Source organism: Mesocricetus auratus, unplaced genomic scaffold (genome assembly GCF_017639785.1).
Source record: "Mesocricetus auratus isolate SY011 unplaced genomic scaffold, BCM_Maur_2.0 Super-Scaffold_100021, whole genome shotgun sequence".
Taxonomy (NCBI): domain Eukaryota; kingdom Metazoa; phylum Chordata; class Mammalia; order Rodentia; family Cricetidae; genus Mesocricetus; species Mesocricetus auratus.
Window position 1 is genome coordinate 4099903 of NW_024429202.1, and position 14815 is coordinate 4114717.

The 14815-nt window shown below is 53.1% G+C and overlaps 1 protein-coding gene across 1 annotated transcript in view; it reads right to left on the minus strand.

Annotated features, from left to right (window-relative positions):
- The window catches only part of Kif6 (kinesin family member 6), a 290945-nt gene that overhangs the window by 17084 nt on the left and 259046 nt on the right, over nt 1-14815 (minus strand). The window contains exons 17-18 of the mRNA XM_040729501.1: nt 2128-2212; nt 533-668 (exon numbers count right to left, since the gene is read on the minus strand). Of these exons, the coding sequence (XP_040585435.1) occupies nt 533-668; nt 2128-2212 (221 nt within the window). The remainder of the gene's footprint in view (nt 1-532; nt 669-2127; nt 2213-14815) is intronic.

Consider the following 14815-nt stretch of genomic DNA (forward strand, 5'->3'; position numbering starts at 1 on the left):
TCTAAAATTTCTAGAACCAATATGCAGGTGTGTATGGCTCTGTAGTAAGAGAAATAATAGGCAGGTATAGTGGCATATGCCATTGCTTCCAGCACTCAGGAGGCAGAAGAAGGAAGATGTCTGAGTTCAAGGCTAGCCTGGTCTACATAGAGAGACACCGCCTCAAAGAGGAAGAACAAACGAGTAGGGAAGGGAAGGAAGAAAGGGAGAACAACGCCGAATGCCATCTCCACAGTATCTCAGATGAAGCAACGGAGACACAGCCGCGGTTTTGGAGTCGTCTCCCATGGTCAGGCTGTCCGAGGCTCTGGAGCAGGAGGCGCTGAACTCCTGACGTGTGTTCCTGTCACTCGGGTGAGCACTGCCGTGTGTTCCTGGCACTCGGGTGAGCACTGCCGTGTGTTCCTGGCACTCGGGTGAGCACTGGTTTTTTGAGCCAGGCGCAGCGCACACTGGTTTTTTGAGCCAGGCACAGCGCACACAGGCCTGCTGTTTGGAGCCCTCGCATCCGGATGCTCTGCAGCGTGCCTACCTGCAGGTTGCTAGCCTCCTCGGCCCACCAGACTTGGAACTCCTTCTGCAGCTTCACTTTGGCTTTGTCCATGAGCAGCTGCAGGTGTTCGATCTCCACCTTGAGGGCCTTCAGGCGCAGGAACGTGGTTTTGTACCTACAGAGGGAGAGCAGCTGCAGTGTGCTGATGCCCTGAAGTCACCCGCACAGGAGGACGCTGTAAGTGAAACAGGCCTCAGAGGCCTGCCAGAACTGCCCTGGTGCTCAGAAGTGGGGCCAAAGGCGTCTGCCAAGGCTAGAACATGGCACCAGGTATTGAGCCCATCAGAGAGAACAAAGCGGGTCATTTTTTTGTCAGTAGGCACTTGGGGATCTTCTGCAAGAATGAGAACTCCCTTTCACTGGGCATGTACTCAGGACAAGTGTGAAGTTGACCCTCACTGTCAGCGAGGCTAGATTCTGAGTCACCTAGGAGACACACCTCTGCCGGTGCCTACGAGGGCGTCGCCAGAGAGCTTTCACTGGGCAGGGCAGATATCCACCACGTGGACTTGAAGTCTGGATGGAATAAAAAGATTGGGCAAGCTGAGCACCAGCATCCATCTCCGTGAAACCAGCAGCCTGGTGTTCCTGCCCGTGCCTTCCCTGCCATGATGGACGGCACCCTTAGACAGGGAGTAGAAACAACTCCTCCCGTGAGCTGTGTTTGCAGTTGCTTTTCATGGCAACAAGAGAAGCACTAATACATGAGGACAGATGGACAACTGAGGGAATGCCAGTGTGGATGACAGCACACAGGTGTGGGTCACACGTAGCCTTTGCTGGGACACTGTGAGGGGGTGCAGCGCTGGGTGCTGGCATTGCTCAGGTGAGTGTGTGTGTGTGCCTGCGTGTATGCATGTGTGTGCCTGCGTGTATGCATGTGTGCATGTGCCTGTACATGCATGTGTGTGTACCTGCATGTGCGTGTACATAAATGCCTCTGTGTGTGCGTGCGTGCTTGTGTTGGGAATGGCTGCAGTGATGCCATCAGCAGCTTGAGGCAGGAAGGTGACTTGTTCTAGACTTCCAAGTCCCAGCCACGGCACAGAGGAGAAAGGAATGAATGGGCCTGGCCAGTGAAGCCTGCATCTCGTCACACTGTAAGTAAAGTCACTTTGGGCCCCGGGATAAGCTTTGATGACGCTGTGGGCTGTGGAGTGAGGCACACCACAGTTCTTTCAGAGCAGTGGTTCTCAACCTGCCTAACGCTGTGACCCTCATGCTGTGACCTCATGCTGTGGTGACCCCAACCATAAAATTACCTTGTTGCGATGTCAGAACTGTAATTTTGCTACTGTCATAAAGTAAATCTCTGGTATGCACGATACCTGATATGTGTCACAACCCACAGGATGAGAACCATGTGGACAAGGTGCCTCCCCATCCAGCAGCCTCCCCTCCCAGGCCTTGCTGAAGCGACTCCTCACCTCTCCTGCTGTTTGAGGTTCCAGGCTGGACCCATTTCCTAAGGGGAAGATGGAGGCCCTGGGGGGGGCTCCAGGTAGACCTGGGGGTAAGGGCTGGGGTCAGAATGCATGTGACAACAAACAAGCAAGAGACAGCCGTCAGCTTACCTAGTCTTCTCCTCCTCCAGCTGTGAGCGCAGTTTCTCTTCCTGGGGGTCAGGCATGGAGGGTGTGGCTGTGTTCTCTGAGATTCCTGGAGAACAAAGATGACAGTGGGTTACAGCAAGGAAGGAAGGCAGAAGAAAAATGTGAGGTGGCCAGTAACAGTTCAAGGACATCCAGAGAGGAAGGGGTCCTGGGAGTTCCTTCAGGAGCCTCTGGGTGGCAGCCTGAGCTTGGCTTCAAACCTCCCTCCTCTGTGTTCAGCTGCTGCAGGGGATTAGTCCACCTCCCCTCCTCTCCCCTGCACTCTTGTCCTCTGGGGTCCATAGGGAAGAGGCAACCCGCATTTCTGCACTAGGGAAAGGGCCCTTTCTAGGCCAAGAAGAGGGCACGGCTCTGACCCCCTTCCTGTGCCTGCACGGGCTGTCTGCCGGGATCAGAACCTCAGCTCTTGTTCTCCGTCTCCATATGAGACCGAGGTTTTCAGGCTAATCCGTCAACGGAGGTGACATGAGTCTGTATAAAACACTTGGCCCGAAAGCAGAGGACCTGAATCCTCAGAGGCACGTGAGGCTGGTGTGTGGTGTGCGTCCTGGGGCCGGATGGAAGCTCGTGTCCAGCCACAGCAGCGAGCGACGAGAGGGACCCTGCCTCAAAGGCAAGTTCGACCCCAGCCTCCACCTCCATGTGGTGCTGTGCATGCACCTGCCCACATTCGTACACACACAAATGACACACACATACACACATGCACACACGCGCGCACGCACGCATGCACGCGCACACAGTGTGTTCTCAGTTGGACGTGGTGGCATGTCTCCCTAATCCCATCATTTAGAGACTGAGGCAGAAAGGTTAAAAGCTTGAGGCCACCCCAGGTTGCATATTGAGATTCAAGCCAGCTGGGGCTAACGGACACCCTGGTTCGGACAGAACTACCCTCCAGAAACCCCAAGTAATCCAGTCTATTTCTGCAGCAGGTGGGTTACTAACGCTGGACATTTTTTGAAGTCCTCTCTCTGAAATGTCCTGCCAAGTTCACTAGGCACGTGGTCCTCCGTGCACCACCATGCCCTTAGTGGAACCATGCTTGGAAGGCACTAGCAACTCCCTGCAGTTAGACTTCACATCTGGGGGGTCCGTGAACAACACAGATGAGAATGGCAGCTAGGAAGGGCAAAGCTGGGGTGTGAAGGAGGCAGATGCCCGCTCTCTCCGTCACGGCCTGTGTGAGCCTCTGCTAAGCCTCCACGCCTTCCATAAGTGGTCCCAGTGGACCCTGACGCAGCGCGGCACTGCCCTGCAGACAGCCCCCATCTGCCGGGGGCTACGCTCTTCTTTCCCTCCTCCCTGCCCGACTGACGACACATGGTCACATATGCTAATGGTTACTAGTGTGTCTTTCATCTTCGCGGAACCAATTACCCTTCCTTCCTTGTGCTAGGTGAGCAGGCATCTTCTGTCATGCCAGCTGAAGATGACACTGTCATCCTGTAGGAACATTTTATCAGCCTCACGAGCCCGAATGCTGGTCTTTGTTACCCGTGATCCTCCATGACCTCCAAGTCACAGGCATAGGGCGCTTTAGCGGTGGGGCCTTCCTGTTTCCTGCATCTTTCCCTGGAGCCTTGTTAGAGGCTGTGTACAGGACACACTGGATTCCCCGTTTATTTGACGGCCCTGTCCTTGAATAATGGCAGATGAGAAACACGGAAGGTGGTGTATTAGCACCAGGGACAGTGAGCGTTTAAGTGGTCAGGACACTTCCTAACCTAGGAGTTCGGGACCCATCTGTCTTGTGGCTCAATGACACAGAACTCTGCCTCATCTTCCTTTTTACACCTTTGACCAAGGGCAAACCAAGGGCACACGAGGGATACAGAGACAGCCTGCTCCGGAGCGATGGCTGGGGTCCAGGCACCGGCAGAGAGGCTGCAGGTGGATGAAGGAAGGGCTCTGGCGTTGTGTGGCAGGCAGCATCAAGGGCTGTGAGCGTGAGGAGGGAGGTGAGGGGCTCAGTCCCACCAGGCACTCATGGCCCTGCCTCACTCCATGGTGCATGGTGGTTTCTGTGGCTGCACTGCCCGTGTCTGTGATGTCCAGGAGCCACAGGTGCAGGGGACCATTCTGAATGTGTCTGACTCAAGAATAGAAGGCTAATGTCGGCTAGTGCTGGTGCAGCCTTGAGTTCAGGTCAATGTGTGCCTCCATCATCGCCACCACAGCGGGTTCTACTGTTCTGCCGAGTGGACCAAGGATCGGCATGGCTAGGGGAAGTGTGCAATGCCACGGGGCTACCTGCAGCTCAGTCCCTCCTTCACTTGCTTAATAAGTGTGTGTGAGTGTAAGTGTGAGTGTGTGTGAGAGTGTGTGCGTGAGAGTGTGTGAGTGTGTGTGAGTAGGTGAGAGTGTGTGAGTGTATATGTGTGTGAGAATGTGTGTCTGTGTGTGTGTGAGTATGTGAGAGTGTGAGAGTGTGTGAGTGTGTGTGAAAGTGTGAGTGTGAGAATGTGTGAGAGTGTGAGTGACTGTGTGTGTGTGTGTGTGTGTGTGTGTGCACCTGCCATGGTGCATGTGAAGGTCAGAGGACAACTTTGTTGCTTCTCTGAGCTTGTCAGTGCCTTTACCTACTGAGTCCTCTCACTAGCCCTAAGAAATGTTCTCTAGTGTTGACTACAGCCCGCCCTATTCCAGAAGGGTTAGTTCTAGTGATGAAGATGAACCTCCGTCAACAGCAACGACGTTAGGTCTTCAGCATAGTACAGAAGGCTGGAGGACAGCGCTGGACAAAATACAAAGTGCCTGGAGTGACAAGGAGGGTGACTCTTGGAGGAGGGGCGACGGGGCAGAGAGCTGGATAAGTTAGGGGACTGAGAAGCACGTGAAGGACTCAGGGCACGGGCCTTCTTAGTGCCTATGAGGATCAACGAGCAGGCCCGTGCGCCTAGAGCAGCCAGCGCATGAGGCAAAGAACAACCGGAAACTGAGGCAGAGTGTGGCTGGCCCCACACCACAGGCCATGGCATTGAGACGCATGGGAGCTGAGTGGAGCACAGCGGGAGGGGTGGCTTGAGCTTGCTTCCAGCTGCTCTGAGACGGTCCTTCTGCAGTGGAGAGCTGCTAAGCGGGGTGGTGCCAGGATTCTCCAAACTTGTTGAAAAGGTCTGGGAAAGAGGGCTGGGACTCGTGACCTCGGGCAGCCAGGATGAAGGCGCAGCATCCCCGAGACACAAGTTACCCCCATTGTCCTGGATGGGCTTGAGGCCAAAGGCGATGTCTGTTTTGTGGACAGCATTGTGAGCCACCGGGAGCCAGGAGCCAGCCCTGTGAGGAGAAGCCTGGGCCAAGAAGTCAAATGGAGGCGAGAGAAGACCTGAGCAAGGACAGACAGCAGGACAGAGGGCACCTGGGCCTGTAGGTCTCTGCTCTCATTGGGCCCCTGGCCATGGACAGAACCCCAGTCACCTGACAGGGGTGCAGGGGGAGCCTTTCTTTCAAAGACGGGATCCTGGCTGGGACAGCAGCACAGGAGGGGTTAGCCCCGAGTGACCTGTGAGGTCACAATAATGAGCAGACGGCTCCAAAGCAACACAGAAACACCAAGAAGAAAGGATTCAGCTTTCCCCTGGTGGCTTCTATCTGGGTGTCACACAGGGAAGAAGCCCTACCTAGCAAACCAGGAAGCTAGAGGGCGGGGGAACTCAATCCTCCATTGCTGGGATGCCAGCCAAGATATGGGCCCTTCTGCCTGAGCTGGTTCTGCTCGGGAGGTCTCCAGCCGCTCCCCACTTCTCCACGACTCCCCACACTACACAGTTATCTGATGCCTGGACTGTACAAAGTCTTATTTCTCTGCTTCGGGGGCTCTCGACTGGGGTGCTCATTGAAATCACTTACGGGGCTTGTCAGCACAGCAGCAGCTGGGCCCCGATCCAGACCTGCTGGGTTTGGATTTGTCAGCATGCCCCCTGGAGATCCCCACGCCACCCCTTGTTAAGGAGCCGGCTAAGGCTTTGGGCCCTTTCCACTGCTGGCGCCTGCACAGGAGTTTCGGAGGTGTGTGTGGGAGGCAGGATGTCCTCACGGCCACCCTGGCTAGCCCTGCAGACACCGAGGGCCACTGTGATGAGGGGACGGGCGCTCAGGGTTTCGCAGCAATGAAAACGCACGCTCCATGAGGTCAGAGCCGCCTGACGTGGCCTTCGTTAGGCGCTTGGCAGAATCTGTGTAACGCTCTCCGCCTGTGGCTGCGCCTGCCCCTCACAGGTGTCATCTCATGACGTCTGCTCCTGTTCTAGATGGGACTCAGCCTTGAGGAGGGGCGTGGTCTCCTTGGGGGACGATGCTGATCAGCAGCGCTGGGCCTGAACCCATCTCTGTCTCTGGCTAGTCTCCAAGCTGGGGCTGTAAGCAATTCTGGGAATAAGGGAGCCACAGGAGGCTCGTGGAAGTTCGTTTAGACTCACTCCAAGTGGGTGAGGGCGGTGCCTTTTCCCATGAAAGGCTCAGATCTGCAGCAGGGCCAAAATGAAGGCTTTGTCTCTTCCCAGGTACCGGCTTGTGAAGACCACCCTTTACTAACTGAAGAGCAGCAGCCTGTGTGTGCTGAGCTCCCACTGGGCATGTGCAACTTCCCCTCTCAGGCCGCTCCTGAGAGCAACCTGTCCATCTCCTTGACCATACTAGAGGCACCCACACAGGCAACACCGACGATTCCAACCACGTTGTGAAGCTGAGAGGGACCCTCTGGGCTTCCGTAGAGCAGAGGCTGTGGGGTCTGACATAGTGGTCACCTGGTCAGGGCTCAGCACAGGAGGAGGCAGTGGGCTCTGTTGTTGTCTGCTCTTATGGAGATTGATGGTGCAGTGTGGCTCAGTCACCAGCGGTCAGCAAGTATCTGGCTGCCCAGTCAGGCCATTTCCTGTGTAATGGCTCACATTTACTGTCAACTGGACTCATCATACTCGGTGCCATTATCCATCCTGGTATTGGCTTTGTGGAGTCCCTTGGCTGCACAGGGCATGCCTGGACTGCAGCCGTGATGGAGAGGTCTGTGGACACATGCCTGGCAGTTCCTGGGATACCCCCATCCTTGCCCCATATCCCCTGCACACACTGCCTGTCATCCCTCAGGAGAACAGATGGTCTTTGAGAGGAGAAAGGTGACACTTTAATGCAAGCACAATTGTCTGTCTTGGGAAGAAAATATCACAGCCAGACAGCCCCTCCTAGTCTTTACCTGTGTGAACAATTTTCCTCTCTTACCCTGGGCTGCTGGTGCCTGGGGTGGTACCCTTCTGTTCCTCATCATGTCGCTGAGTTGGTGGGCCACAGAGAGGGGCAGAGTACTGAATCAGCTCAAGAGAGAGACCCTGGAATGCTCCATACTCAGGAAGGGCATTCTTCATAATTGTTTGAGCTTGGCTTCATGGTCCTCCCTGCCCAACCAGGAGATCCCTCCCACTCACATCTGTTCACAGACCTTTATACTCACATCTTTCCACAGTTCTCTAATCTACCCATGACCCTCTGTCCACATCCGTCATGTCTCCACGATCCTTCTAATCCCCTGTGTATCTTCTAATCCCCCTCCAGGTGCACACACTGCTCTCTCAAATGACCTGATTCAGTTCTGAGCTCAAAGTGCCTCTAACTCTAGACACCCCCTGCTGGCCTCCTTGGACACTGCACGCAGGTACGCATACCCTCACACGGAGACACATGCATGCACATAATTAAAAATAATAAAAATAAATTTTAAAAACACTCTCTCCCGCCCTTTCAGATTCATGAACCATAGTTACCATATGGGTGTGTCAGAGTGGCTTCCTGGGAAGAAATAAGTAAGAACTGGACATCCTGAGAACCTGTTACGTCTTTCCCAGCTGGACCCAGCCAGCATGGCTGCCATGTTGGCAGGAATTGCAGGTCTTTGGGCAGTGTAGTTGCCTATGCCAGAGAGTGATTCAGGCCTTCTCTCTTATGAAGATATGAATGGCACTGGCATTGGCCAATCCCTTGACTGGCTTTGCCAGGAAGTTTAATGGATTTTAGGACTTGAGCTGGGGACTCTTAACGAAGCTATCCGTTGTTACTTTGGTTTATTCGGCAATCACTTATCACACACTGGAGCCACCGACGAGCTCCAAGGTAGACCACACTGCAGAGCTGGTACATCATCAAGAGGGCAAGGGTTGGCCAAACAGCCCAGACTCCCATGCAACCTCGGACAAGGGTCAGAGCCGATGCCCTGGGGAGAAACTTTGAAAATAAAGAACTAGGCATTTTCCAAGCCAGGTAGTGGTGGAGCACACCTTTAATCCCAGCACTCAGGAGGCAGAGGCAGGTGGATCTTTGTGAGTTCAAGGCCAGCCTGGTCTACAAAGCAAGTTCCAGGACAGTCAGGGTTGCTGCACAGAGAAACCCTGTCTCAAAAAGCCAAACAACAACAACCAGACATTTTCCTCCAGTCCACCTCTCCCTTTTAATGGAGGGAACTGTGTATGGAGTTGCGCGCTCTTCCCCAGCAAGTGGGGCTTGGAAGAGACGAGTAGGAAGCTTGGTGGGAACCCCATGTCCAAGTGTGCCTGAGTGACAAGTGAGCACTCGAGTCACGGGTGATTTCAAGACACACATGCTGTTTCTGAATCTGGAGCTGGGAAGAGATGTACAGATTGGGAGCCAATGAACTTATGTGAGCTGGTTCCAGCACACCCCAAGATCTTCAAGCACACTCCACAAGACCAAGGTCATTTTCAACAAGGCTCCCTGGGGTAAGGGACCCCAGGAGAAGTAAAGGAGTAGAGCACCGCTGTCCACAGCTGTTTCTCTTCCATCCACTTCTCCAACTCACCCCTTGTGCCCCTCCCTTCCACCCTGGGGAACTGGCCGTATAAAGGTGGATTCCTTAGCCTGGTATCCTGCCGAGGATCAGGCAATGGTGGTCATTAGTAGGCGACTGCAGGGAGGGAGAAGACAGAAGTCAAGACAGCCAAGGAGGAGATGTCTATGCAGGGTCAAGACTCAACTGTCACATTCAAGCTTCCGCTGGGATAGACGCTGAGGTCTCTATGCATATCCCCGCCTCCCGTCTTTATGTTCCAGTTACTGCTCAATCTTTGTAGCCCCTGGGCCTCGGGCTGACAACACCTCCTGCCTTGTTGTTTTTAGTATCTCTGGGGTGCTGTGTCGGCCCTTGTGCCTTTGCTATACTCACCTATACTTCATGAATAGGCCTAAATTAATTTAATCTTCACAATTCCTAATACGAATACTGCTATCTACATCTTTCCACGACCCCTGGCTGTATCAGGTGCACTGCCCAAATGAGTGCACACCCTCAAGTCAAGGATGCATGGCAGAGGAACTCTAGAGGCTCCAAAGGAGGAAGAGTCAAAGTCATGGTACAACAGTAGCAGATAGGAGGCGTCTATGCAAACTGACCTTCCCAACCCCTTCTTGGGAGGTGGAGCCTTAACAGATGGAGCAAGTAAAGGAATTAGAGTGAGAGAAGCTAGTCACAGACACAGTTGGCCTTTCTTGGCTTAAGAGAGAGAAGTCTCATCTTGGTGGGAAATTCAAATTACTAGAACTGTAGCTAAACATACAGTGGCCCATTTTAACTGGCTGTTTTGTGATGAACAGTCACGGACCAATTGTGGAATCAGTCAATTTCTGGTTGAGATATAGAAGAAAGATCTCCTGTAAGCATGAGAGCGAGAGCGAGAGCGAGAGCGAGAGCGAGAGCAGAGAGAGAGAGAGAGAGAGAGAGAGAGAGAGAGAGAGAGAGAGAGAGAGAGAGAATGAACAAGATAGTGGTATTCATGTGTATATTCTCCTGCACTGTTTGACAGGCTGGGCATGCTATTCACAGCTATTAAGTCCACTAGAAATGACCACATGCTTGGAGACAAAAAACGAGAACTCATCCATTTATGCTTTAAGAGAGGTGATCTGGACATAGCCACATTGAAGAGAATTAAGATGAATTTGAATAAGATGGGACCCTCTCCTTATCAAGTCAACCATCATGGTGATTCCACAGAAACAGTAATTTCTGTTTGAGTTCCGAACCCTGGGAGCCTAACCCCACTGAGCTGTGGATCACCAGAGATCATTTTAAGGACGCTGAAAGCATGGCCTGTGCCACTTCTATCTCTGGAAGACTCTAAATAATTTGATATGGTTGTTTCCATTCTCATTTCTAAGTAAACCGTTACAGAGTGCGTGGGAGCCTTTAGCAGCCGCCAGCATCCACTCTCCCCCACATCTGCCCACAGATGTCAGGATTCTGATGCATGCCACCATCCTCCTCTTCATGGTTCCGTGTCTCACTGTGTGTGTTTATGTCCCCTAAGGACCACAGAGAGATAAGGCCACACATGCAACGGGTGGGAAAAAGAAAAGAGAAGGTTATACAGTTGGGTATGTCTGGGAGGAGGGGGGAGGGTGAATATTGTCAAAACGTTGTTAAATTCTCAAAGATCTAATTTTAAAAAGAACAGGGCTGGGGAATGACTCAAGCGAGTATAGCACATGCTACATACGTGTGAGGACCTGAGTCCAAGTGCCCAGAACCACAGAAAGTCAAATGTGGTAGCGCACACCTTTAAACCCAACACTCCTGCAGTGATTGGGAAGCTGAGACAGCAGGATCCTTGGAAGCTTATGGATGAGCTAGCCCAGGATGAGCTAGCCTGGTAACTGCATGGATGAGCTAGCCTGGTGACTGCATGGATGAGCTAGCCTGTGACTGCATGGATGAGCTAGCCTGTGACTGCATGGATGAGCTAGCCTGTGACTGCATGGATGAGCTAGCCTGTGACTGCGTGGATGAGCTAGCCTGTGACTGTGTGGATGAGCTAGCCTGGTGAGTGTAGCAGCAAACAAGAGACCTTGTATCAAACCAGGTAGACAGATGAGACCCAACACCTGAGATTGTCCTCTGCCCTCACACAAATGCACTGTGGCATGTACTGTAGCAAGCGTGTGCCTGCTCACACACAGGCATGTAATATACATGCATACAGATATACACATACAAAGACTGGAAAAAATAACAAAGCAGTTTCTTGAGCTAGGAAGATTTTGCACAGGACTCCTTCATACAGGTCTGAGGCACGGTACACCCAGACATGTTTCAGGCATGGGATGGGATGTAAACCCCTCCCACTGTCCACTAATGAATAGCACTGAAAGATTGTAGTTACACAAAAGGACACCGCTTCTGAGCTCGGCTTCGCCACACGGTCTGCTTTCCTCAGCAACGCCCTCGCTCTCCGTCACTGCTGCACATCTGAGTGCTCGCATAGCTCAGGTGGTCCTAGTGCTTGCGTTTTTACTCCAGCTTTCACTGGAGCAGTGCACCAGTTTCTCGGTTGCCCAACTGGGGGCCTCTAAGCCTTCAGTTTTGTTGGCTGGCTTGTTTGTCTCTTTCCAGTGAGAACAGTGCTGAGACGAGCATCTTCCTGGACTCATCTGTTACATCATCTGTGGGCACATTCCTCGGAGGAGCAAGCAGTTTGCGGGTCCTCAATGCTACCAGACCACCCCAAACCACTGTACAGAGTTTAACCACACGACTCACACCCCTGCTTCTCTTAACCACACGACTCACACCCCTGCTTCTCTTGTCCTCTGCCCCCTCGCTCCCTCTACCTTACATCTGTCTCTTTTTTGATCTCTCTCTCCCCACTTCCTTTCCCTCCCCCTGAACAGACCCTGCTCTGTGGAAAGTTACTGCTGCCCACTTCTAATCGCATGTTTTGGGTAAGTACCTGGCTTTTCAAAACAGCTTCCCCATGGTTTCCTGAAGAGATGTGAATATTTTCATCAGTTCTTTGGGAATATTGAGAAAGTTTTTCCCAGCTCCACGACACATGGGTTGGGGATTCTTGGGCCTGGATCTGTCCATCACAAATGGGGATTTTTTGTTTTTATGTACAAGGGCAGGAATAGACATATGGAGGAGCCAGCTGTAGCATGTTTTATGCTAGAAGATGAAGTCAAGAGGCTAGTGTTTTGTCTTCTAGATGTTAAATGTCTCATTAACCCAAATGCTCACATATGAGTGGCACTGGTAACTGTCAGCTCTGTCATGAGCAGCACAGTGCTCAGAGGACAAGACAGCCATTCCTGAGGCTCGGAGCATTTCTGCAAGGAAGCAGAGTGGTGTCAGTGAGCAGATGTGGTGACTTGACCAGCTTTGACAGTGGTGGCACTGGTGTTGACAGCTCCGAGCCATTCTTGGCTCAGTGTGAGGGGCTGTGCCCACTGCCACCACTGTCACAGCTCATTTTGATTTGCTGAGCATCTGCTGTGTCTGTGCCTATCACACATGTGTCACTTGAGATGCAGGCCATTTCTGGAGCACACGCTGTCTGTCCCCTAGGGACCAGGAAAGGGATGCTCAGGAGGGCTGACAGGCCAAGCTCACAAGATTGCAGAGGTTCCATGCTTCTTGTCCTGCTTCTGATCCAGGGGTGAGATGGCCAGTTTGACTGGGCTAAGGGATGCCCACAGAGTTTGTCAAATATCATTTCCCTGTGAATTTGTGACAGTGTTCCCACGTGAACTGATTCTCATCAGTGTGGATAGGCATCACTGAGTCCATCAGGCTAGCTTGGCCTCTGTGCTTTGAAGGAAGCATCAATCATCTTCCCATGCTCATCAGAGCTTGTGGTTCTCAGGGGTGAAAACTTAGACCAGAGCTCACAGCACTGGTGTCTCTCCCTGGTCTGCAGCATTCAGGTTGGGATGGTACCAGAGCACTCTGCTTTCCTGAGCCTCCTGCTTGCCCAGGGACCGCAGTCACGGGACTCCTCTGCCTTCCTAACCAGGCCCTCCTAACCAGCCTCCTCCTGTGTATCGGCCTCCAATGGCTTACTCCTCTGTCCTGAGAGCCCTGGCCAGCACCCAGGATGAGTGTCTTCCCTTTGAGAGATGCTGAAGCTCAGGGAATGCAGCTATGTCTCAGCGGCTGTGCTAGGTGCTGGTACAAACATCTCATTTTACAGATGGAAACGGGATCCACACTGCCCGGCGGCACATTTGTAAGGCAAATCTGTAATGCTATACATCTCACTGGTATACCAACAGACGCTGTGGGGACCCAGCGCAGTGTGCTCATCACTGGGCTGGGTGTGGAAGAAACAGATGGGTTGCGTGGGCTTTTGTCACCTTGACGCAAGCTGGCATCATCTGAGAAGAGGTACCTCTTAGACTGACCTGTGGAAGCGCCCAGCACGTGTGGGCAGGGCCACCCTGGGCAGGTTGAACAAGCCATAGGAAGCAAACCAGGAAGCAGAGTTTCCGCATGGTGTTTACTTCAGTTTCTGCCGTTAGGATCCTAGCTTGAGCTCGTGCCCTGGTCTCCTTTGATTACGGATTTTAATCTGTGGGTGATTAAATCTCCTTCCCAAGTTGCTTTGGACATGGTGTTTTATCGCAGCAACAGCAAAACTAGCACAGAGATGCTCCACGTAATGGGAGGAAGACTGAATCGTCACTTCATAGAGGATGTGCAGGGCAGGGGCGACTCGGGAAGGGCCGTGTGGACTGTCTAACTTGGGAGCGTTTTCACAAACGTCACTGGCAGAAGTCCTGTGAAATCTGTGGCACTTCCTTCAGATACAAACTTAACAGTTAACAAGTTGGGTTTGTTCTGAATTGGGCCTGGGGACCACCCTGGGACCCTGATGGGCTTGGGGACCATCCCAGGACCCTGCTGTTTGCACGCTGGCTCTGCCCACTGTTACCGGTGGTCCTGAGGGGTGCACCTCCTCCCTTGGTCCCTAAGAGTCCACTGCCACACTGCTGGTAAGCTGTTCATTGCTTCAGGCAGTGGGTCTTCTCTGCGACTGTGGGCTCAGTAGTGTCAACCCTCAGTCACACTCAGTGAGGCCTGGAGAGTATGTGAGCATGCCTTGTCTCCGTACTTCTCTCAGCTTGTGGCGCCCGGATGAGCTGCTGGAGTGCAGCCTCTCTGAAGAGCAAGGAGCCACAAGAGGTCACTGCAGGAGTTTCTTGAGGAAGCAACCCTCTTGAAAGAAGAGCTTTAGGAAGGCAGGGGACAGCCAGGAGACCTTTTAACTTCCTTAAGGCCCTATGTGGGGCTTGCGGAGTCACCTTCAAGAGCACACACCAGGCTGGTGACAATCCAAGGGCCTCTGTTGTTGCTGAGGATGGCAAGGCGGGGGTGGGGCATGTGGAGAAGGACCTGGAGGAGGAGAATTTACGGGATCTGCGATGTCTTTAGACTTGCCAGGGCATGCGTCTTCAGAGAAACAGTGGCTGAGGCATGCCCACCACACTGGTGGGGAGCTGCTTCCACAGGGCTGAAGGTAAGTGTGGGACTGCTGTGCCCTCTCCCCCTTCTTTCTCTGATGGGCTGGCTCTGCCCCAGTCTGTGACTCTCTTGGGGCAATGATGGACCAAAGCAACCGAGTGTCACCTCTCCCAAGGACCAGGCAGTTCTGGTGGAGTCTCGTCTTCATGGGCTTCCTGGACTGTGTCAGCTCCTCCAGGGATGTCCCTGACAGGGTCACTCAGGTGGGTCCAGACAACCAGAAAATTCCCCAGGGCCTGAGCAAAGCTGGTGGGGAAAGCAAAGCTGGCTTGGGGAGGAGCAGGCCCAACTCAGGGCATAGTGTGCAACACACACAACACACTCACACACTACACACTTACACACACA